Genomic DNA, 26,239 nt, shown 5'->3' on the forward strand with positions numbered 1-26,239 from the left:
GTGTGGACGCAGGCATGTCTGACCGTCAAAACGCCATTTAATGGGCGTCCATAATTACAAGGACGCGTCATTGTACACGTCACCTAGCTTGATTTTTGACTGAAGTACTCGCAGAACTTGCGGCCGCCTAGGGCAGTGTTGGCTAACCTTGACACTCCAGCTGTTGTGGAACTATATATCCCACCATGCCCTGCCACAGTTTTAGCATGCCCTAATAGCAAAACTGTAGCAGTGCATGCTGGGTTATGTAGTTCCATAACAGCTGGAGTGTCAAGGTTAGCCAACACTGGCCTAGGGCTACCTTAAGCCTTGCGAGGGCTTCCGATGGCTCTCGATGTTACCGATGGTCTTATACACTTCCTGGAGATGACATGTGCTGCGAGAGTAGAGGGGGCGGTATTAAGCTAGTTTGCGATCGCTTTATCGCCGCTTGCAAAGACAAAAAGGGCGTCCTTGAGCCTTGCATTGCGATCAGGGATTTTACATGACCGGCCCCTTTTTGGATGCGAGCGAGCGCTTCTAGCGAACGGGTCTGAATCAGGCCCAGAGTTTGAGAACCTGTGGGCAAATGTATACCCAGCCTAACAGAAAACTTTAATGTGTTAATAGCAAAGAAGTGTTTTTTATTTCCACTTAATTAGAGCATTACCAACACACTGACATGACACGGCATCTCTTCACTGTGCAGGGAGAGCCTAGGGGCAGCCCAGCATCTACGGCAGTGATGAAAATGTGGGCGTGCCGCTAGACCACGCCCCTTATCACTAGGTCACGCCCCCTTTTCAGGATGAGAAATGTTGGAAGGTATGCTATTGCGCATCTTCTACTTACCTGCAAAAGGGTTGAGCACATTTCTAAGACAGTCAAAATTCACCATAATGTCGACAGGTATAATATGACAACCAAAAATTCGACATGTACTATATGTAGACAGTCAAAATGTCTACAAGTCCATAATTTAGAAATTAACAAAATTTGTACATTAAATATATAGAGAGTTTGAAATGTTGACAGGGTCAAAATGTTGACCGTTAAATGTAGACACATTTAAGCTGACATTTAAAATATAGACAAATCATAAGTCGACAACCAAAATATAGACACAGTTAAGAGGTTGATATTTAAAATATAAACAAATCAAAATGTCAACATAGCTAAAATAAGAAATTGTTGAGACCAGTAAATAGTGGATCTGTCATGTCAGACTGATTGCAATTAGCAGCTCAGATGATACTTCCATCCATTGTAATGCTAATTGCAAGTAAACTGCTGGAAGTTGGAACTGGGCATGTTGGCATGTGTTCAGTAGTTTCACAGCAGCATACACTAATTGTTGTGGCCGTAATTTCCAGGGCCACTACACCCCATCATGGTAGTGCTGCTGTTAAGGCCTACTCAAACTGTGGCAGGGTATGCTTCCATGTGTAGTTCCACAGCAGCATACATCAATTGCTACAGCCTTTAGTGCCCTTCATAGTAACGCTAAATAAATAAAAAGAACAGTAGCATTAATCCCCTGCTTAGTTGCGCTAAATAATTGACAATCAAAGCATGTACACCTGCCTATATGTTGACTAAGTTACAGTATGTGCAGTCAGGGCTGTAAGTAGGGGTGTGCGAACGGTGCAGCTACACAGAGCCCTGTGGGTGGCACTGCCACTCACCAACAGCCCCTGCAGCTAGCTAGCAGGGTGCCTGGATCAGCACCCGGCAGCCAGAGTTGCTGCTGCAGTACCACCTGGAGTGTCCTGAGGACGCTCCAGACGTGCACACTACAGCTCTTGCAAGACCCCCATAACATCCGGAGGATGCTCCGGTCAGTAATGTAAATTACCCCCCCTCTGCATGATGTCGGGAAAGGGAGCAGTCGGGGAAGGGAAGCAGTCGGGAAACTGCCGCCTACTTCCCGACTGTCTAATCTGGGCAAGTGTCTAATGACAGGCGTCGAAATCCTGACACCTGTCATTAGACCTACTCCGGGAGCCCGACACCCGGCTTACCGATCAAAGGTAAGCCGGGCACGGACAGCCGCACAGGGGGGGGAGAGGGTTAGTTTAGGGGCTCCCGGGGGGGACTCAGGGTTAGGCACCGCCCCGGGAGGTTATGGTTAGGCACGCCCAGGGGGGAGGTTAGGGTTAGGCACCCCCCTTGGAGGGTTAGGTTTAGGCAGCAGGGAAGGGGTGGTTAGGGTTAGGCACCCCTAAAGGAGGGTTAGGGTTAGGAGGTAAAAAAAAAGGTTAGCGATACTTACCTTTTGTAGCTTCGGGATTTTCACCCCTGCCGGGCTTCAGCTGTCGGGATTTGAACGGTAAATCATACTGATTCAATTTTGAAATGGTCAAATTATCGACATGCCTATATTTTAAATACAGGGTAAACCACTGTATGTGCAGTTAACTACATTGTTACTGGCACCTTCTAACTGCAAAACAAACTTGAAATTAATGTAATATATGTCTCTAAATGTCATTCTATGGCCCTCATTTATTAACGAGTTTTATCACCAAAACGAGTGATAAATATCACTGTGTATGATAAATGGTGCTCCAGCCAATCAACTCCCAACTGTCATTTTTCTAACAGTTGACAGTTGGGAGCTGATTGGCTGGAGCACCATTTATCATACACAGTGACATTTATAACTCGTTTTGGTGATAAAAACCCATTAGTAAATGAGGCCCTATTGGGTCTATTTACTAAGCAGTGTTAGGAGACAGAGTGAAAAGTGATAAGGTGCCAGCCAATCAGCTCCTAACTGTCATTTTTCAAACACAGCCTGTGAGATGACATAAATGTTTTATGTCTATATATATATATATATATATATATATATATATATATATATATATAATGAAAATCACTATATGGGAGGGTTTTTTTGGTCGCGATAATTTATAATTTTCCCACGTCCTAAATGTAACAGAAGGTAAATAGTATAGGCTTTGCTCAAACTGTAAAATGCTATGGTCTGTTTGTTATTTTATCTTATCTTAATCGAATAAATGAAACATTGTTTTCATGTTCATGCAACCTTAGTTACCTTAAGGTAGCCATACACAGCATAATATATGTGCCGATCCGACGGATGGGCACGCTACAGGTGCTATATCATGCCGTGTATGGGCACGATATTGTACCTGATATCGTGCTGCGCGCTCCCGCGGGGTCGTACTTCGCATCCCCAGGTCTTCCTGCAAAACCATCTGACCTGGGATGCGATGTTTCAAATGGTGGAGGGGGGAGCCGGCATATCGTGCAGTTTGCGGGGACCGCACGAATGCCGGCAGTGACAGCACGATCCGTCTGCTGACGGATCGGCAGTCGCACTACACGGTGCATCGCACCGTGTATGGCCAGCATTACACAGTTTAAAGCAACAGACTGATATTGATTATACTGATGCTGTAACTAATGCAAATGCAGGGTGCAACTGGCCAATTCAGAAGTTTATAGGAAGTAAATAGTAGTTGGAGCTAAGCGCTGTTTCTGAAAAGAATTGTTGTCAGGAACAGTGTCCAAATTTTAGTCCAGCAAGTGGGCGGAATTAGTGAATACAAGAGGGAAGGCTTTGTGTTGAGAATGGTATACAAAGGGTTAATCAGTAATTAACTAATAGATTCCAGGTTTAGTCAGGAACCTATTAGTTACGTGCCTTGGGGCCCTTCTGGCTGATGGCGGTACAGCAGTACCCCTGCATCAGAACTTCCCAGTGCCCCAGTTGAGCCATGGCTGTTTGAATACAGAACCTAGACTACATCCCCCATGGCTCATCAGGGGGAGTCTCAGGAGCAGGCACATGTGCAGTCCAGGAACCCGGAAGACTAGGTTCATATCAGGAGGAGTGTTAGGAGCATTTGCAGAAGCCTAGAGGAAGAGGTTCATAGCCCAACAAACACCATCAGAAACATCATGCCGCTGCCCGCGCCCTTCTCTCTCCAAGGAGCAGATGTAGCAAACGTTAGAGAGAGATAATGTGGAGAAGTTGCCCATAGCAACCAGTTAGCTATCATTTATCTAGCATAGATATCTATTTATCTATAACATAACATAACATATAAAAGCTGATTGATTGCTGTGAACAACTTCTCCACTTTATCTTTGTCTAAGTTTTGATACATCTCCTCCCCTGACCACTCCATTTCTCATCTTCCTCACCTCCAGTGCACTGCGCAGGCACTTGGCTTTTACTCCCTCCAGAGGATGCTGGGAAATGTAGTTCCGAAAGTCACCCAATCCTCCACAGGTCGGCAGGAGGTGTTTTCTGGGTAGCACACCTGCACTATATTTTGAGAGTCTTACCCTGGTAGCAGACAGCCAAGGGTGCCCTATACTATACAACATTGGCCCTGTTTGCTTTAGAAGACCAGGGGTGGGATGTATGACAATTTGATTGTGATATATGCCACACTTATTTGCTTGCATACAGGCGTTTATAATGCCTGCATGCCTACTTATCTATGGGCTGTGACAGCTCTTCCAATATACAGTTGTCCAGGCAAATTACTAACTTCTGGGTTTATGACCCGGGACTCCTAATGCACATGTGTGGCCTTAGGCCAATTCATAAACAAGCTATGGGGGGACGGAGAGGGATCCTTCTGATCCCTCTCCTGGGCTTTACTGTGAAAAGAAGTCCATAGGCTTCTATTGGAAACATCATCTAGAGATGGCAGTGCCTATCGTACACAAGCTCCAAGTTACACTTTCCTAAGCTTAATGCATATGAACACATGGCACCCCCATAGAATTCTATTGGACTTGCTGCTGTGTTGGTCCGCAACTGATATCTCTGATATTTGCTGTGTATCTTAGATCCATATGTATGGTGTAAACCTCTGAAATGTCATTTTTCTGAGGTTTTTCCCACACCTTTATATTGATACATCCCACCCCTGAGCTCTTACAGAATGGAAGGAATAAGACTTTTTGTTTATTTACAAATGATCCAATTAAGCCAAGCATTGTACACCTCGCCAGGACTCCCCATCTGGCTTTACCGTGCAGTTTGGTCTAAACCGCATATATTGGCCTATTTATCAAGTCATATTTGGGGGATATCGCCTGAAAACACCCATTTTCGGGGCTAAGCACAAATATTAAGTATCCCCCAATGTACCATGGAGGGACAACAGATGATATCTCCATATGTGCTGTGGTCCCCCCATTTCCAACAGCAGCCGTAGACCCTTTAGGTTTCCATGGGGGCGGCAAAGCTGTCAGATTTACCAAGTTCCGTAAAGCTTTGCATTCCGGAGCTTAACCCCCGTAAACTTGTTGTAGTCTAAGAGAGAGAGGGATCCGCAGGATCCCCCCCCCCCCACTCTGCTGCCCACTCGCACATGTTCAGTTGTCTGAATAGAAAGTAAAGTGATTGCGGATATGATCACTTTACTGTCACTTATCTCTGAGACGAAGCCCCTGTCCTGGCAACTCAGTAATAATAATACACTTAGGCGAATAATGATTCCTTACACCACAAACTGCGGCGATAAGGAATCCATATTAGCGGGTTTGGCCACATCTATTAAAAAATAAGCCCCAAAGGATCTGAAAACTACATATGATGTGTGGCAGTTTGGAAACCACCCCTTAGTAAGACTCTTCCTTCATGTTGAATTCTGGTAGGAGGAAGAGTATAGCCCCTTACTACAAAACATTTTCACATTTTACTGTCCGTTTCAGCCATTTTAAAGGTGGGAAAGTTTCTAATAAAACAGGTTACATTTCCCTATTCAGAAGAGAATTTTTTTTTTATTTTTGTTTCATAAGTCTCCTAACATTTTAATGACTGTTTTGATGTCTAGACATGTTTGTGTAATATATCTCTTGGTAGTAATAATTCACCTCTTTATCTGATAAGAGGTATACGTTCCTTAACAATATAAGTATGCCTGCATTGTGTATTACTACAACATGTACTAAAGTTGTGAGATCTTGCATTTAACCCATGTGCTCTTTTACATATAAACAGCAACTTCTGTTTGATGCCTCTAGGTTTGTGTATATGTATACACATAGTCACTTTTACACACTCTCCCTGAGCACAGGGCAGGCTCATCCCAAATCAGCCAATTATAGCCTGGTAATGTGTCATTACAGGTGAGGTTCAGCCAATGGCTGAGGCTTATATGTCATCTATCTGCTCTATAAGAACAGTCTTGTCCTGTGAATGCCCTCTCTCTCTCTCTTACATCTTGGACTACTGCTATTAGATTTGCCTCTCCCAGTATTTTAACCCTAGATTCTTTGTACAAATCAGATAGAGCAAGTTACAATGCTGTTCTGGCACAGTCAACCTGAGCATTACTGGCCCACTCCTGCTGATCATTACCAAAGCTCACCTAATGCTATCTACAGGTAAGACCCTCTACAGGACCGAAATGGGTAGCAGGGATCACAGAGCAAGAAGTGCTGGGGTGCTGATATGAGCAGAGGAAGATATATAAAAACACTGGTATTGGTTTGCCAATTAGTAATTACATAAATAGGTGATAGCAACACATATCTTGGATCTTAAGGTGTTACATATAAGATCTGTTCATTGACAATGAAAGTATTGAAAGGAGTATTTTGATATATCCATACTTTAGCATGATGCATTTTTACCAGAAAGTTCTATTTTAACACTGATTGTGCCATTGGGCTTACACATGTGACAGACACAGCCATCTGATTCATTAATACATAAATGAGATTATATATATATGGGTCATTTTCTGCAGTAGAAGTAAATGGTACACGCGAATACTGTCAAATATATATATGAATGCGACATGCTGGGGTAACATGAGGTGAAAATAGGAGCCCAGAATAGACATTACAGTGCTTTTTATAACTAGGACTAATACTGAGATTGACATGTTAGAATGTGAAGATGGCAATAAAAAAGTTATTATATGTTTAGACTTTATAAAAAAAAATAACAACCCACCAATGTATTTATCTTAGAAGGGGTTGGTCATGGACTAGCGGAAATTGCCTCTATGCATTACTGTTTAGCGTTTCTTTACTACTGTTACCCTAACATTGAAAACTTTACCATATGTGAAACCTTCTTATTCCAGCCTACTATATATCTCTCTTTACGCTCATTCTCTTGCTGTACATTATACTCAATGTTGTTCTATGTTACTTACAGGGAGCCTATACCACTGCCTTTCCTGAAACAGGAGGACCAGCCAATACTGCCCCCTCTGTGCCCAGCCTTCCAATGTGTCCTATGTGTGCCCAGCTCCCCTGCTGTGAAATTGCATGAGGAGACCCTCACCTACCTCAACCAGGGTAATCTATCCTCTCTGCCACACTAAATTGTGCACTTCTCAAACCAACATGTTGTAAGAGTGGCTATGAACTTGGAAACTGTGCAAACTTCACTTTGTCATGTACATATTTATCATATCTATTATACCATATAAGGCAATTATGGAACGTACAGTATGATACATAGATATCAGCATGATACATTGAAAGATTGGAGCTGTGGCTGGAAGGAAATGACTTCTATTACTATAACAGTAATCCCCTGGTTGTAACATATGAATGAGTCCCATTCCTAGCAGTTTTTTTCTGTTTGTTTTTTTTTTGTTTCAGTAACTTTCATTTATTGGTTTGTGCATGTCCGTGCTGCAATGTTTACTAAACACGTTGCGTTATCTTTGTAGCATCCTTCTGTGATTTTTGCCAGTCTTAATATCCTCTTGGCACAGGTGCTTATTTTGTTGTTGCCCTTGGATGTGTTGGCTGTGCTCTGTTCTGTGTAATATCGTACCACAGAGAAGGGATGTGTCATATAAAGAAAACAACTGCCTATATTATACAAGTGTTTGATGAAGAACACAATATATTTAAGTAAATGCTGCAGGAATATGTACAAACCAATAAATGAAATACATCTGAAGGTGGAAATCTCCTTTAAAATGCAAGATATTATTATTATCTGACTTACAGTACAATACAATACAATGCAGGACAAGGACAAGGTTTATATACAATGCTGCATTAGTGTTCACAACACTCCATAAAGCAACCAGGTGTTAGGAGTAATATAACATAGAACTGACATCAAATCACTGTAAATAATCTCATCAATGAACCCAGGCAACATGTGGCTGTGCAGCTGGTCTGAAACTACAAGTCCTAGCACATAGGCTAGTTGGAGATTCTGGGACTTGTAGTTCTACCACAGCTGCAATTGCTCAGGCCTTTACCATGATGCACATACAGTGATCATTAACATCATAAACTCATTACAGAGTCGACCTACATAATTGAGTGTCTTCCTCTCTGGTGCTGCTATTGTCCTGTTAGAACCAGTTCCAGTAACTTGTAAAACTAACAGGAAGGCAAATAAAATCTGGACAAGGGCACATACATCAAACACATTAGTTAATATGCGGAAGGGTTTAATGTCACATATTACTCGCATGTACTTTTACCATTTATCCCATCAGTGTCACCTATGCTTGTATTTCATCTTGTGATGTAAACATATTTTGTATACAATATGTCCATTTCATTTGCCACTGCTGCACGTGATATTTGATGTCTTTTATGCTTTGTGCGTATTGGCTGCAGGTCAGTCCTATGAGATTCGCATGTTAAGTAACTGGAAGGGAACCTGTGAAATACCCGAAAGTCGTCGGTTGCTAAAGGTCAGTGTATTTGGATCTCTTTTCTAATCTATTTCAATACAATCCTGTAGCTGTGTTTCAGTTGGTAGTAGATATAAACAAAACTGCCCATACATGTAGCAATCTGCTGTTCTATCCAAGTGGCAAGCAAAGAATCATTGCTCAGTATAGCCACACACATCTGAAATTTATTTGATGGGCATCCAGACCACTTCATGAACACGTTTGGGTTTTCTGAAATGAGCTGTCCTTTGCGATGATTGGACTTCCGGGTTTATGAAAGGGGGTAGAAATCTAAAAAGTGCCATGGGGTCTGTGCATCTCTTACAATGGAGCTGATAGTGTACAACAAAGGTATTAATCTCCATCTTTAATTGTTTTACATTGTCCCATAGTCATCGTAGGTTTGCGTGTCATAACTCATAACACATCGGTGCCTATTGCATAGTGAAAGGGAGCTTGTTTTAAAATTTTTAAGGGGGTGATGGGTTGAATAATTACAAAGGGCCTAGTTCCGAGGCAAATGCAGTGTCGATGTTGGACGCGAGTGGACAATTTTTTCGTAGTCTGCTCATGCGTCCCGATGGTTTTCAGCTGAAAGCCACAAAAATTAATGTGGACACAGAACTGGGAGGGGGGTCTGTCAGTGACTGCGGCTTTCTCAGCAGTTGCACGGATTTCGGTGGCCATGCTCATGCAGACTTTTGGCTCCTCCATAGAGCTGGTGCACTGTTCTACGGTGTGACTAATGTGCGGCTGCAAACCAGTAGATCATCGTCGCAGCCAGTGGGTGTCTCTGTACAAATCCCATAGGCTGCGGCATTGGCATTAAGGCGCAGTTGAGCTGCGGAAAAAAAAGTTGCATTCACGGCAGCATTAACGTCCACCTCTGAATCAGGCCCAAAATATTTTGTTCTCAAGTGGCACAAACATCTAGTTTACTTGGTATGGTGCTATTTCATTTCCTGCTTATTTATGGCTGGTTATCACACTCTTTCTGTGCAGAGTGTGGTACGAGTGGTTTTTCATGACCGACGTCTGCAGTATAGTGAGAGACAGCAGCTTGGGAGCTGGCAGCTGAGCCACCCCGGAGACAGAATTCTGGATTTAGGTATGCTCAACTCTAACTTACCGCTTAAAGAAGATGCAACACATTTTTGTACAGAAGTGAAATAAAAACTGGCTCAAATATAAATGCAAGATGGACAGTTTCAATCACTTTGGAGGCATTGTGTATTTATATGTGTTATTACAGCCCAACTTTTCTTGATTCTTTATTTTTTCACTGGAAATCTTTAAATTGGAATAGTTATATTCTTGGAATGAAGTGCACATATAATAATTGGGAATACGTTACACCTGTACTATGATGGTTTTACTACATTTTCCAAGAGAAAGCAGAGTGTGGTTCCACAGAGATTTAAATATAACTGTCTGTTTATAAACACTGGATTATTCTTCATTTCAGATGTCCCTTTGTCTGTGGGAGTGATGGAACCTCTGGTGAATCCCAGTGTCTTGAACATCATTGAATTCCTGTGGGATCCCAGTAAGAGAACATCAGTTTGCATACAGGTGTGGAGAGAGCTGCCATTTAGCAGGATTTGAGATTATGATGATCTTGGTGACTGTTTGACAGTAGCTTTAGATCTAAGGACTTGGAAACTAAGTTTTGCTCTTTCTATTTCAGGTGCATTGCATTAGTACAGAGTTCACGCAAAGAAAGAATGGGGGAGAGAAGGGAGCCCCCTTCCGGATTCAGGTGGACACATACAAGTCAGATTCTCAGGGGAACTTCACAGATCATCTTTATTCATGTAGCTGCCAAATTAAGGTCTTCAAGGTGCTTACAACATGCGACCACTATAGTTTATCTGCACTTTCCCTTTCCCAGTACTACTGCTCCATCCACCGTTCTTCTGACCATCTCTCGTCTTTCTCAGCCCAAAGGAGCAGATCGCAAGCAGAAAACAGATCGCGAAAAGGTGGAGAAGCGCTCGGCCCTAGAACGTGAGAAGTACCAGCCACCTTGTGAGAGTACTGTCCTTACAGAGGTACATTTATTCCCCTTTCTTTGGTCACCTTTTGCAATTGCTCAGCAGATGTCGTGGTACTATACGTCACACTACATAATACATATATTGTTTTTAATGTTTTTATGCATCATTTAAGCAAGCATGACGCAGTTAGGGAAAGGTGAGGGAGGATGGTAAGAGCATAAGGAAAGAAGAACAAGTGAATGGATAGAAAGGAGGAGTGTTGGAGAAAATGATCACCAGACCTACAGCTGGAGAAGTTACTGCAGTGATTTATAGATCAACAAGAGATAATTAGTATGCCTTTGAGCTGCATGTTCATCTAAAATGTGTATTTAACAAATTCCATGACAACACAATCGCTAGGTCAATTATACATATTCAAAGCCGTGTGCACACTTTTAAAAACTAGAATGTGAAGTGTCGTAATCCTATAGGAATGCCTACTCAAATCCTCCCATTTTACTCTGCAATGCCACGTTTTACCAGAATGCAGGAATGTCCTCCCATTACAAAAAAATCAAACAAAATGCATTTATGTATATGTGAAAGGGCTATTCGGTCTTACCTCTACAAATAGTAAATCCACACACAATAAAATGTTATTCTCTTCTAGTAGCATGCAATTGTTGACCTCTCCAAGCCATATACTAATGACAGGGACTTTTCTCTAAATGTGGGATGAGTGCAAACACAAGAAGGGTTTGATTTGTTACTAACTATGTTATAATAATACTAGTTTTGCTTTTAATTAGAATCTCAAATTTTTATTTTGCAGTGCACCCCTTGGCCAGACGTTGATGTACCACAGAGCCCCACCAGCACTCCCAGCCTGTGCTCACCACGTACCATCAAGGTGCCCACTCCAGAGCGGTAAGTAAAATAAAGTACTATGTCTGCTATCCAACATAAGGATCCGCTGCTCTACAGATAGCTCAAAAACAAACTCCTCTACTTATTTTAGCCTTTTTTCATCCATGTGATTAAAAAAGCTGTTCCATGTGTTTCTACATCAGGATCTGTACATCTCCAGTATGTGCTTCAGCCAGCTCCACAGAGTGTGCCGGAGAGGTGAGTAGTTTTATTTAGGACCAAGCTTACTTTGTCATCTGTTGTGCCCATGTAGAGTTATATGGAATGTACAATCATGTTGCAAAAGTTTTAGGCAGGTGTGGAAAAAATGCTGCAAAGTAAGAATGCTTTCAAAAATAGAAGTGTTAGTTTATTTTTAGCAATTAACATATTAGAATTAAGTGAATCAACAGAAGAGAAACCTAAATAAAATCAATACTTGGTGTGACCACCCTTTGCCTCCAAAACAGCATCAATACTTTTAGGTACACTTGCACACAGTTTTTGAAGGAACTCTGCAGGGAGGTTGTTCCAAACATTTTTGAGAACTAACCACAGATCTTCTGTGGATGTAGGCTTGCTCAAATCCTTCTGTCTCCATGCAAGGTCTCTTTTAGGCGAAGATTTAAAAGCAGACTGCGGTTTCACGATGTGTTGTTCAAGCTCTTTTGAAAGGAACGGAAAGAGTTGAGGGCCGTATGCACAGTTGTCAGCCAAGGAAACTTAGTGCATCAGATGAAAGACACATCGTGCTCATTTCCCTTCGAAATCGGAAGATATCCAGCAGTGTCATCAGCTCAGAACTGGCAGAAACCAGTGGGACCAAGGTATGCCCATCTACTGTTCGGAAGTCTGGCCAGAAGTGGTCTTCATGGAAGAATTGTAATCAAAAAGCTATTTCTTTGACATGGAAACAAGGCCAAGCGACTCAACTATGCACAAAAACATAGGAACTGAGGTGCAGAAAAATGGCAGCAGGTGCTCTGGACTGATGAGTCTAAATTTTAAATATTTGACTGTAACAGAAGGCAGTTTGTGCGCCAAAGGGCTGGAAAGCGGTACAATAATGAGTGTCTGCAGGCAACAGTGAAGCTTGGTGGAGTTTCCTTGCAAGTTTGGGGCTGCATTTAAATAAATGGAGTTAGGGATTTGGTCAGGATTAATGGTGTCCTCAATGCTGAGAAATACAGGCAGGTACTTGCCTCCTTGATGGTATTGCATGATGGATAAGTAGTTATTTGATTTGCTGCAGAATAAATTTGGAGCCAGACAACGACCCCAAACATACAGCAAATGTCATTAAGAACTATCTTCAGCGTAAAGAAGAACAAGGAGTCCTGGAAGTGATAATATTGCCCCCACAGAGCCCTGATCTCAACATCATTGAGTCTGTCTGTGATTACATGGAGACAGAAGGATTTGAGCAAGCCTACATCCACAGAAGATCTGTGGTTAGTTCTCAAAAATGTTTGGAACAACCTCCCTGCAGAGTTCCTTCAAAAACTGTGTGCAAGTGTACCTAAAAGTATTGATGCTGTTTTGAAGGCAAAGGGTGGTCACACCAAATATTCATTGGATTTAGATTTCTCTTCTGCTTATTCACTTTGCATTTTGTTAATAGATAAAAATAAACTATTATATGCACCTGGTGTACTCAAAGAGGTGTGACTTCACAGTGGTATTAGTTATTTCTAAAATGACAATAGACAGTATAGTACCTCTGGACATAGTTTAATCACTGCACATTTTGAGCTTCCGATCATAAGAAGACAAAATCTTACAAGATAAAACTTATGCATAGGAGGTACAGATGTAAGACAGTGGACAGATAGGGCTCTGCTATCGAGAGCTTACAGTCAAGAGGGAGAGAGCAATGATGAGGCTGTAGGAGTGATTAGGACTCAGAATGGATACTGGGATTGTAGTTGATAGAACATGCAGAGGAAGTAGTTTGGGGTAGGATAGTATAGTGAAGAAGTTTGTTGTGCAAGAGTGATTGAATGACTGAAAGTTGGTGGAGATTCTGGTCACATCTAAAAAGGTAATACCAAGACCATCTTGTAATGAGGTCAGATATGTATGAAAGGGAGCATTTGAAGGGGGGTTTGAATGTGAGTGGCTTGAATGCCTTGTGGAGGTAATGGGGAGCCAGTCTAGGGATTAGAAGAGCTTTGCAGCAGATGTGATCTGGCAAGAGAGGAAGATCAGTCTCTGAGATTGGAGTAGGATACAGTACTTAAGGTGAGCGAATGGATAAAGATTTTGGTAACTTCCATAGAGAGAAAATGGCACATTTTAGCAAGTTTTTTGTCAAAATGACAGTGCAAAGAACTCATGTGTTGAAGAAAGCTAAGGGCACATTCTGGGAAGACACCCAGGAAGCAAGTTTTGGAGCTGAGCAGAGTGTGATGTTGTCACCTGTTAGCGAGACTAGAGGGGTTAGTGACACTGGGAGTAAAAAAAGATGTTGAATTCTGTTATGAACACATTGAGCTCTAGGTTGTATTGAGACATCCAAGTGGAGATGGAGGAGAGTTAGTTGAAACACAGGACAAAGGTGTTGGAGAGATATTAGGTAAGGAGAGGTTGATTTTGGCATCTGCATAGAAGGCCAAGTGAGTTTAGGGTATCCAAAGCAGCAGAGATGGCAAAGAATAGGATAGGAGTAGGGAGAACTGACCTTTCTTCTGTGAAATTGTTGGTCATTCCGTTGAGGGCTGTATAGAGAACAGATCTCTGTGGGAGAGGGGGATCTGTCAAAGGAGAGAAGCTTTAATAGAATACATGCCAACAAATATCTGTTAATACATATTTGATTTTATAAGTAGGGTTTGTCGCTGCAAGCATATAATGGGTGCTTTCATTTTTCAACATTTCTCAAATATAAAAAAAAGGAAAGAATATAGTCTTGCTCTTCTAATAATAATGCTTCAATATAGTTACAGTGTGAAAATGATTGTTCATGGCTTTGAGAGAACTGAACTAAAAAATAAACAAAAAAGGCCAAAATGAAAACAAAGAACAGAAATTATGGCATAAATAGTGTCTTATGTTCAGGCTTTCTGCCTCCACAGAGTCTCAGTCCTTCTGCCTCCATCAGTGACACCCAGCAATGGCTGCTCAGGAACCGCTTCTCCAATTACTGCCGGGCATTCTACAATTTTGCAGGTACGGGATGATCATTTAGGGGTGTCCCAGGAGGTATCTGTCTGTCACTTTTGTTAATCCCCTCCTGACCAGTTTTTGGGTTGTGATTCAAAGTCTAAAGCTGGGTATCCACTATACAATTTTCTGTGAGATATCTGTCCAATCTGTCTGCTTGGAATGAAAACCTGGTAATGTATGGGAGCAAATTACAATTGTCCATTTGCTCACAAACACTAGAAAATAGCCAAAAATGGTTGTTCAGACAAATTGGTTAAAACACACAAATTTAACCAATCTGACATTTTTTTTGGTTATTTTTTCAGTGTTTAAAACCATATGATCGACTGTCATTTGCTCCCATACATTACCAGGTATTCATTCCACTCAGCCAGATTGGACAGATATCTGACAGAAAATTGTATAGTGGATACCCAGTTTAAGGCAGAAACACAGATTGACGACCTCTTTGTTTTATATTCACAAACTTCTGGTCAGTGGCATTTGATAACTTTAGTAAATAAGGTCGAAAGATCTTATAATAGGAGAGTTCCTCAAAATTCTCCAACATTGTCCCAGTTTGCTATGTACCGAATAGATATATGAATCAGCAGTTTGTCAATCAGATGTGGTAGAACAACATCAAATTTAGAGTTTTAACATTCATTTTTAAACTGGATTATATAATAAAAGCAGCTCACACACATTCATAGTCATTTAGAGATCAGTCTGATTGACTAGACATGTGTGCAGTTTGGTATCTGACAAGCAGGCCCGCCAAGAGCCGAGGCAGACCCGGGTAACGGGGCATGGCCTAATCGTGGGAGGCATGGCCACGCCCCCTTCACGGGAAAAAAACAAGCGGCGCTACGCGCTGGGGAGAGGGGTGCTCTGGGCCCCCTCAGCCCGGCTTAAAGCCAGGGGGGGGCACGATCAGTGTGATTGCTCCCCCCACAGGCATAGGAGACTTGCTCGTGGCTGCTGCTCAGCAGCCACGAGCAAGTCTCCCACTGCAGCTCAGCACACGCTGTGTGCTGGGCTGCTGTGAGGGAGGGGGGGGGTGGAGGGCGGTGCCGGACCCGGGCCCCCTCAGGGCCCCTCAGGAAGCCCGGGCCCGGGTAATCTGTACCCGCTTCTCCCCCCTCCCGGCATCCCTGTTGACAAGCCCCATTGTGCAGAGACCACTTTTAAGTGATGTTTTGAACTACAAAATAGTCCGTTGCGCAGATAACTGCATTCAAATGAAAATTGTATTCATTGGTCCAAGCAGACTTAAGGGGCCCATACATCAGCGCCGCGATTGTTCTGCAAACCTGATGATCCACGATCCAATGATCGGTGTTCATCGATGATCGGCAATCCATCAGCGGATTAGGAATATTTAACATTTAAAAATTCCCTGACTTGCCAATTCCTACCATTTTCAGGTCGGGATCGGGGAAAAAGGATTTTTCAACATGTCGAATTATACAGATTCCCCAAACCCGGTGTCAGTAGAACGGGGGCTTGCCCCCATAGTGGCTACTAGTATGGGCCTCTTTAGCAAGCCATATGGATCTTCGCAATAGCATTACAGAAACACGCATTAGCCTCTGCAGCATCACGCAAAAACAGCAGCCATGTTGCGTTGGACTCAGAATCAGGCCTATATTTTCTAGGAAGTATCAATAAATTGTATGTACCAACCTTTTCATTAGACTCTCCAGCATCTTCTGATATTGCCAGCATGATCCTGACTGGTGATCAGACACATATGTGCTATTTATCACTGGTTGGCCATCAATATACACACCAGCTTTTTACCATATTGTAGTATAATGATGGACAACATCCACTTGCCTGGTTAAGCTGGGCTTTCCCTGACATGGACACATCTGATGTGAACGGGTCAGAGGAGCCTGCAGGTAGCTGCATTTTTGTTAATAAAATTATACCGAATCGGGTTTAAATAGCTATTGTTTAAATAATGATAATAAAAAAACAACAATAATTTTGGGAAAAAAATATTAGCTAGTTTTAACCCAAATTTCTACCTCTAACCCTCCTTCTAGTGCCTAACCCTAATGATGTTGACATTCTGAGAACTTTTGACTACATCCCACAATTTACAGTGGCTCTGGGGTTAGCTGTGAGATGAGAAAATTATTTCCAGTAATCATCTCTCCTGTTCGCAATCAGCCTACCACAGAACATGTATAAGTAATACAGTGCATCCGGAAAGTTTTCACAACGCTTCACTTTCTCCACATTTTGTTATGTTATAGCCTTATTCCAAAATGGAATAAATTAATTTTTGTCCTCAAAATTCTACACACAATACCCCATAATGACTATGCATTAAAAGTTTTTTTTGAAATTTTTGCAAATTTAATTAAAAAAAAACTAAACTAAAAATCACATGTACATAAGTATTCACAACCTTTGCTCAATACTTTGTTGACGCACCTTTGGCAGCAATTACAGCCTCAAGTCTTTTTGAATATGATGCCACAAGCTTGGCACACCTATCTTTGGGCAGTTTCGCCCATTCCTCTTTGCAGGACCTCTCAAGCTCCATCAGGTTGGATGGGAAGCGTTGGTGCACAGCCATTTTCAGATCTCTCCAGAGATGTTCAATTGGATTCAAGTATGGGTTCTGGCTGGGCCAGTCAAGGACATTCACAGAGTTGTCCTGAAGCCACTCCTTTGATATCTTGGCTGTGTGCTTAGGGTCGTTGACCTGCTGAAAGATGAACCGTCGCCCCAGTCTGAGGTCAAGAGCGCTCTGGAGCAGGTTTTCACCCAGGATGTCTCTGTACATGGCTGCATTCATCTTTCCCTGTATCCGGACTAGTCTCCCAGTTACTGCCGCTGAAAAATATCCCCACAGCATGATGCTGCCACCACCATGCTTCACTGTAGGGATGGTATTGGCCTGGTGAGGAGCGGTGCCTGGTTTCCTCCAGAGTGCAATTTTTGCAGGGGCGTTTCTAGAGAGGAGGGGGTCCGTGTGCAGTCTCCGACACGGGCCCCCTCCTCTCCGCCCGGCAGCGCACTGAGCTGTGCGCAGCCAGCGCTGGAGTTATAGACTGTGCCATTTTCCCTGTACTGCGCATGCGCAAAGTTCGGGAAAATGGCCGCAGCGGCCATTTTTCAGTCGTTTTACAGCGCCGGATCCCCGCGCCGACGTGGGACTCTGGAGAGGTAAGTAACTATAGGTGCAGGATGTCCGGTGTGGGGCCCCCCTGGATCCAGGAGCTGGTGTTCCCCGCACACCCTGCACCTATTTAGATATGCCCCTGAGTCCTTCAGGTGCATTTTGGCAAACTCCAGATGGGCTGCCATGTGCTTTTTACTAAGGAGTGGCTTCCGTCTGGCCACTCTACCATACAGGCCTGATTGGTGGATTGCTGCAGAGACTATTGTCCTTCTCGAAGGTTTTCCTCTCTCCACAGAGGAATGCTGTAGCTCTGACAGAGTGACTATCGGGTTCTTGGTCACCTCCCTGACTAGGGCCCTTCTCCCCTGATCACTCAGTTTAGACGGCTGGCCAACTCTAGGAAGAGTCCTGGTGGTTCCGAACTTCTTACATTTACGGATGATGGAGGCCACTGTGCTCATTGGGACCTTCAAAGCAGCAGATATTTTTCTGTACCCTTCCCTAGATTTGTGCCTCGAGACAATCCTGTCTCGGAGGTCTACAGACAATTCCTTGGACTTAATGCTTGGTTTGTGCTCTGACATGCACTGTCAAGTGTGGGACCTTATATAGACAGATGTATGCCTTTCAAAATCATGTCCAATCAACTGAATTTACCACAGGTGGACTCCAATTAAGCTGTAGGAACATCTCAAGGATGATCAGTGGAAACAGGATGCACCTGAGCTCAATTTTGAGCTTCATGGCAAAGGCCGTGAATACTTATGTACATGTGATTTCTAAAGCTGCATACACACGTAAAGATTTTCTGTCCAACCATCCAACTAGTTGTTTGGTTGGAATGAAAATCTGGTAACGTATGGGAGTAACTGATGATCAGCAGTTTGCTCCTAAATTCCAGAAAACAAATGAAAATGGTTGTTCAGACAAATTTGTTAAATGTTTGATCTAAACAATTTGTTCAAACAACAGTTTTTGTCCCTTTTCCGGCGTTTGGGAGAAAATTGCTGATTGTCATTTGCTTTCATACTTTACCAGATTTTCATTCCAACCAATCAACTAGTTGGATGGTTGGACAGAAAATGTTTACATGTGTATGCAGCTTTAGTGTTTTTTTTTTTTTTCATAAAATTAGCAAAAATCTCAAAAAAACTTTTTACACGTTGTCATTATGGGGTAGTGTGTGTAGAATTCCATTCCATTGTAATATAACAAAATGTGGAAAAAGTGAAGCGTTGTGAATACTTTCCGGATGTACTGTATGTCTCCATTATGAAAGGGACAATTTGGGAATCTTAACCGGCATCATTTCCCCTCGTTGATTACACTGTAGAAGTCTAGTACATGACTGAATCCCATGAGGTCTGCTTAGCAGCATGACGAGCCTGGCATATATTATAAACACACCTTGGCTTGCATGACTGCTTCCAGCTGCTCCTCTAACCCCACAATGATTTTCTGCTCTTCGCGAAAGCAATACACGTTCCCCATGTAAGACCGATGGCTATCTGTAAGAGCCATGGAAAATATGTTTTCCATCAGCAATGTAGTATATTGTGTTTGTACTTTGTATCCCTGTGCACTACTTAAAGTAATTGAGTATTAATTTTAGTTTTGTTACCTCCATGTTCAGGGGTGGATCTCTTGAAGCTGTCTCGCAGGGACCTTACTCAGATCTGTGGAGTAGCTGACGGCATCCGCCTGTCTCATGCACTGGCAGCAAGGTGTGTATAACGGCACTAGGGTGTACAGCATAGGAGACCACTATAAAATATAAGGGCTAACAGAATCGGATACGTAGTACAGTAGTCTGACTGTTACAGACATGTATATATGTGATGCTGAGAAACAAGAATTTGACTCTACATCTTAATCCACAGGTCTGTGCGTCCTCGTCTAACATTATATATCTGTACAGAGTCTCTGGGAAAGAACCAAAATACTTCTGATGGAAATGAGACCGGTAACTATTGTAGCAAAGAGTGTGTTATAGTATCTTGTGATTTTGTGTACGGTGTAGAACAGTAGTGAGGATCCTATTAGATTTTAAGTGCTCACATCTGACTTTTCCAAAGTACTGCACATCAACTTGTCTTTTCTTTAGGAGTAACAATGTTGCCATGTTACAAACCCAATATTATCACCAGTAGCAGTTATATTGCTCAACGTCGTCTCCAGAAATGATCAAGAACACCAGTTCTAGTGGTGGCTCTTGCTGCCACGAATAGAAGTAATGCCCAGTACCAACACCTGAACGTTGCTTAATAATGTCAGCAGCAATAACACCCAATAATGTCATTTAGCGCAGAACTCTCTCCTCTCTTTGTCCTCCTTCTGACAATCAGAGACTTACAAAGCGTACTCATGGGGGGAGATTTCAAATATCAAATCTTGGAGAGAGAAAGTGGAGAGAGATAGAGGGGGAGATGTAGCAAACCTTGGAGAGAGATACAATGGAGGTGATGAAAGCTTAGAGAGAAAGTGGAGACAGATAAAGTACCAACTAATCAGCATCTAACAGTAATTTTTCAAACACAGCCTGTAAAATGGCAGTTTTATGCAGATCGGTTGCTACGTTATCTCTCTCCAAGGTTTGATACATCTCCCCCAAAGTACCAACCGATCAGCTTCTAATGTGATTTTACAGGCTTTGCTAGAAAAAGGACAGTTATACCCCAATGTACCAACCAATTGGCTTTTATGTATCAAGCCTTGGAGAGGGATAAAGTGGAGAAAGATAAAATACTGTCATTTTTCAAACACAGCCTGCAAATGACAGGAGGTGATTGGTTGGTACTTTGGCGGAGATGTATCAACCCTTGGAGAGAGAGTTAACCAATCACAACATAACTGCCATTTTACAGGCTGTGTATGAAAAATGACAGTTTGAAGCCGATTGGTCTGTACTTTTGGGGAGATATATCAAATCTTGGAGAGAGATAAAGTACCAACCAGTCAGCTCCTGTGATTAAACAGGCTGTGTTTGAAAGATTACAGTTAGGAGCAGATAAGTACTTTCTCTCTCTTCACTTTATCCCTCTCCAATGCTTGATGCATCCAGCCCTTTATCTCTCTCCAATGTATGTATCTCTCTCTTCAAGGTTTGATAAATCTCCCCCATATAAGTTTATACAGCAGACTAAGCTGTCTGCATGCTGCTGTGTTTTCTCATTTCACACACATAGGTGGCCAAACAGCACAATGTCCAGATGTTTGACCCAAGCAGCCAATTCAGTTTGGATGAAAGATGACCACACAAACCTAGGATTATAAACATGGCTCATAGTGATCATGATGAATCATAATAATTATTTATAAATTGGTAACTTTGGGGCCACATATGCTACAATATTGGACCAATATCGGCTGTGATATTGTATGTACGGCTACGGTTTGGATGGTGGCGACTTGTCAAACATACATGAACTTGCTCCTTGGCTATATCGAGTCATTATTCCGGAGCTCTGATCATATGTGATCTAATGCTCCCCTTTTAAGAATAAAGGATACTTTTAAAGCTTCTAAAAACATATCACGTCACTCCACCCCACAGAACCAGAGGTTTATAGGTGCCACAGAAGACATTCACTAAACTGTAGAAAAATGTAACAATAAATGCATTAAACACTAAACATTTTCTGCAAAACTTAATACCACAATAATGTAAACTGGCGATAGTCATAAACAAGCAGTACAAAGAATGTGATCCTTATAGGTTTTGGGCCATGAATAATCATACTCCTAAGATGGCAATATAAATCATTTGCTAACTATACAACACCTGACCCTAAACCCAAGAGGTAGCACTGACTGCCATTTAATGCCCTTAGGGTGGACACACGCCTTCATGATATCGGCCCGATTTGTCCGATTTAGTCAAATTGGAAAGACAAATCGGGCATATTGTGCAGTGTGTACGCCCGATTTGCTCGCTCCCGCGGTCGCATGCGTGTGATTGGCCGTGTTGCATAGCCAATCACACAATATCGCATGCGGCGCCATACATATTAATGAAGGACGGAACAAGTGAGGTTTCCATCGTTCATTAAAATCTTGCAGTGTGTTCCCGGCAATCATATGATGTTCAGAGTGAAGGCAAATCGCCCTGAACATCGGCACGACTGCCAGCCTTAGTTCCAACAATAAAATAAAGGAGATTTTAGGTACTTGACAAAAACAAAATTTCTGTATTTCATTTCAAAATGTGTATGGTAGCAGCAGAAACAGCAGTGACCATTATCTGCTCTAATGTCACATTTGCAGTGTTTTTGCTTTATGTGATGAATTCTACCATCAACTTAAAATTCATTCATTTTTAGGAAAAGTGGGTGAGATACATGAGCTGTAGAAGACCTTAAGGTCACTTACTCCTCTCCTTTCCCCTGACAGCACTGTATCATGAGATATACCTGGAGGATGTGACTGCAGGGGAGCTGACCAGTAAGCTGGCAGACATGTTCACTGTCCCAACAAACCACATCTTACGGATATCCAGGACTGGCCCACATGGGATCCATATACTGCTGAGTGACATGGTAAGTATTCAGTGACTATAGATATTGTAATAATACAATCATATGTGGTATTTATACTTTCCAGTAGTAACATTGTGGGGTTGATTCTGAGTCACAGGCACAGTGGCTGTAATTACGGGCAGGCGCGGAAGCCTGATTTACTACTTTATGCGAATGCTAGTATCCGTTCCACTTATGAGGGGGGCTCATGTGTTTAGGTGCATACCTCTGATGTGGGAAAATGACACCAAAGTATTCTATCCCCCATCTTACCTATTTCATATAGCTTTTTCCCTTAACTGGTGTGGTGACATTTGATGGGGAAGGGGGGGTTGGTTTATAAAACAGTGATTCTTTTACTACTAAGAGGGTGTGGGGGGCTACTGTTAGGATATATGATCACTGGGGAGGTCTATTGCCAATGGGGGGTGAGAAATGATTTTAATATCAGGGCCTTTGGACACGGGGTGGTGTGAGACACCCCCATGGCATATTTCTTTCTTTTGGATCTTGCACAGGTTTCGTGCAAGTTTGGCAAATGTTCTTCAACTGTCTAATGTCTATTTTGCCCACAGATGGTGAGGAATATGCCTGATGAATCTTGCTTTACCGCTACACTTCAAAAATGTGAGTCATGTGACATGCAGAGCCCTTAACATGCAATTTTATTGTGTCAAGGAAGAGGCATACAGTAATAGAAGACCTGCCTAGCAGTCATTACCACACACAATATTTATTAAAGAGTATCAAGAACCATGTCCCTTCCTCTCATAGAAACATAGAATTTGACGGCAGATAAGAACCCTTTGGCCCATCTAATCTGCCCCTTTAGGGTTAGATTGTTTGGGTTAGGGTTGTTTCAGCATTAGTTAGGGTATTCAAGTTATGGGGCAAGGGTTGGGTTAGGGGGATGGTTAGGGTCGGCGGTCAGGGAACGATTTTATGTTGGGGGCAAGATGAAATACATTCCGGCGCCCCCAACCCGCCTCTCTCCACTCCATCTTACCAAAGCAGCGGCCTTGGACTGTTAGGGGCTGTGCTTTATAGCAATAGGCTGCACAGCCCCTACACCGCACGGAGGAGGAAGTGTAATGTGTCGTGTTTTAACTTAAAGGCTGCACATTACATCTCCTCCTCCATGCGGTGCATGGGTTGTGCAGCCTATTACTATAAAGCTGCACAGCCCTGAAATTCTGTGGCCGCCGCTCCTTTTAAATGTTTGGGGTTAAGGTTGAAAGGGGATTAGGATGTTTGTGTTTTAGTATTAGGGTCACGGGATAGTTTTATGGTATTAGGGTGGGGGTTAGGGTAGGTGGACAGATACTCACGGCCAGGTCACAGAGATCCAGCTCGGGAGTGTCCAGGATGCTTAGTAAATAGGAAATGGGGAATGCAGGGGTTTAAATTGGAGAGAGGCCAAAATGCAGTTTCTTCAAAAGTAGTTACACAGTAGTAGAGATTTTAGATTGACTGTAATCCTACTGATTTCCTCCTGTATACATCTTAAAATACTTTAAATGCAATAATACTTATAAAATAAAAAACTTAGCAACCCATTAGCGGCTGCAGCCTATAGTATCTGTGTACTTCATGCAATTTCTGTTTTTCCACAGCATTACATGCGCTGTGTGTACTGTACGTTCAGATTAGTTCTTCAGTGAATTAGGCACTGGCCAAGTACAAGGCAGCGCTTTGTGTCAATCACACAGAGCTTTTGTTAGAGAATGTCCTTGACATATCTGTGTATCGCAAACAATGCTTATGCAATACACAAATATTCCTTTACGAAATGGACATAAATCAGTGGTCGCCAACCTTAATTAAAGTGTGAGCTACTTTAGTAAAATGAAACCTCCTGAAGAGCTACCTTAAATTGTAGAAAAATATTCTGGCTAATAACCGAACAATTGAAGGTTAATTTAATGAAAATGTAAAAAAAAGTTACATAGAAAACAATAATGCATTTCATTATTACAGTGATATTATTGTAGTTGGTAAATAGAATTTAAGCACAGACACATTTCACTGTTAATTACAATCTCCAATGAGTTACATGCAGTATAGGAGCAAAAGATACTGTATAGGCAGGGCTGCTGTGTGATTTTCCGACAGGGCTGAGCGGGAGTCACTCGTTCCGCTGTAGCGTAGAAGCCGTGGGTGGAACCACGGTGAAGCATGTCAGGTGATTACTGTAGAGGCTGCAATCACCTGACATGCTTCCCTGTGGCTCCACCCATAGCGTCAACACCACGGGGTGGGCACACATTAGAGATCACTTCCTCCTAGTTTACTCAGCAGTACTGCAGCTAGGCGAGCTACCAAAATTAAGACAGTGAGCTGAGCTACAGGTTGGCAACCACTGGTTTAAGGCATACCTGCAAACAGTCCCAAATGTACAATGTGGACAAACCATGCCTCCCAAAACTCGACACTCAAGAACTGGGACAGGTGGTGTAACCACCTGTCCCATGAAGCACTGTGCTGCCCCTTAGCCACCTCTGATCCCAACACCAGTTGATTGAGGTGTACACCCATAGCAGATGTTGGCAGCACTAGTTCATTGCAATCAACAATTCCACCATGGAGCCCTTAAATCGGGATCGCTGTACCTAAATCAGGACAGCTGGGAGGTAGGCCGCAAACCATGTCCAAATCACCCATCTCAGGTTGCATGCATCCCTTTGGAGTGCTGAAAATTGTAAGCAATGTATTATCCATGCTTGAGCACAGATGACTTAATACCTCAGTCACTTTGATTTAACCATCTGGACTCAGGCATAGATATCCTTAAAACCTGGACTATAATGGCAGAGATTGGGAACCTCTGATGTAAACTGTCCCCAGTCCTATCCTTATTACACAGCAGAATGAATTGTCACACCAGTACTATTCATAGATCATAATTCATTGATGTGCAAAATATACAAATGGTGTGGAATAGCGTTCCATGGAACTGTGATGCAAAAATGGAATTCATAGATTGTATCGCCAGGGAATTTCTTTAAAACAGCCTATTCCACAGTGAAACTATTTACACTATTATATCAGAGCCAAATGTTTTTTTTGTGAGTATACAGACTATTCTTTTGCAAGTACATAAGAGCTTTTATACTTCTGTATACAAGTAAAAAGAAATACACAGCAAATGTAACATGTTATCTGCTAAGTGTGTGTATATGTGTTGGTAACAGGTCACCATGAACTCTGAAAAGAGAAGCCACATTCTTCTACAGCAACTGACTTTGCTTTATTGTCTTTATTTTTTTCTCTGTACAGTGCAAAATCCTGATGGGTATCACTGTGTCCTGCGGTAACCTTTGTGCTCAACAACACTGCATCTATACTGTAAACTTCAGTACCAATCCTAAACAAGTGGCACACTACAACTTCAGACAATGATGTCTCAAGTGCGTGGAGATACTCACAGAGCAGTATCAGAGCAATGCAATAAACAGTGCAAACTTCTGCTGGATTCTAAAATTAGTCTTTCAAATACTGTTCTAAGTGTTTCAGCCTGAATGCCATAGGCAGTAAGCCATTCTCTGTTCTCATGTAACAATTAGCACTGGCGCTAGCTGATTGAAGGCACTGCCAAACCAAAGAGAGTGAGGGAGGCAGGAGAAGAAATTGTGTTGTCTACATCTGAAGGTTTTTTTTTATACCTATGTATATAATTATTTGTAATAAAACTTTCTTAGAAAATTCTTTGAGCAATTTTGTTTAAATTCATTAAAAATGTGATTTAAACATACAGCGGACATGAAGAGGTGTATAACATCTTGTACATTACTAACTACTGGCATATTAACATTTGGTAGTGCTCACCCTCCTGTAAAATAAATCCTTATATTTGACTTCCACTGAAGTAGGGGGCCCACGGAAATTGTGCATGGGCCCCATCCTGTGTTAAAATGCCCCTGGGCT

General features: G+C 42.3%; 1 protein-coding gene across 1 annotated transcript; it reads left to right on the top strand.

Moving 5' to 3' along the window:
* The first annotated feature begins 6,192 nt into the window (after nt 1-6,192).
* LOC148521747 (transcription factor CP2-like protein 1) lies at nt 6,193-26,005 on the top strand. Its single transcript, XM_088474613.1, has 15 exons — nt 6,193-6,357; nt 7,139-7,281; nt 8,575-8,651; nt 9,636-9,741; nt 10,099-10,205; nt 10,321-10,473; nt 10,574-10,684; nt 11,445-11,539; nt 11,683-11,737; nt 14,593-14,686; nt 19,435-19,525; nt 19,682-19,764; nt 22,191-22,336; nt 22,891-22,942; nt 25,592-26,005. The coding sequence occupies exons 1-15, from the start codon at nt 6,275-6,277 to the stop codon at nt 25,627-25,629; spliced, it is 1,434 nt and encodes a 477-aa protein (XP_088330739.1). The 5' UTR covers nt 6,193-6,274; the 3' UTR covers nt 25,630-26,005.
* Nucleotides 26,006-26,239: the final 234 nt, after the last annotated feature.

Source organism: Taudactylus pleione, unplaced genomic scaffold, assembly GCF_031769625.1.
Source record: "Taudactylus pleione unplaced genomic scaffold, aTauple2 ptg000155l, whole genome shotgun sequence".
Lineage (NCBI taxonomy): Eukaryota > Metazoa > Chordata > Amphibia > Anura > Myobatrachidae > Taudactylus > Taudactylus pleione.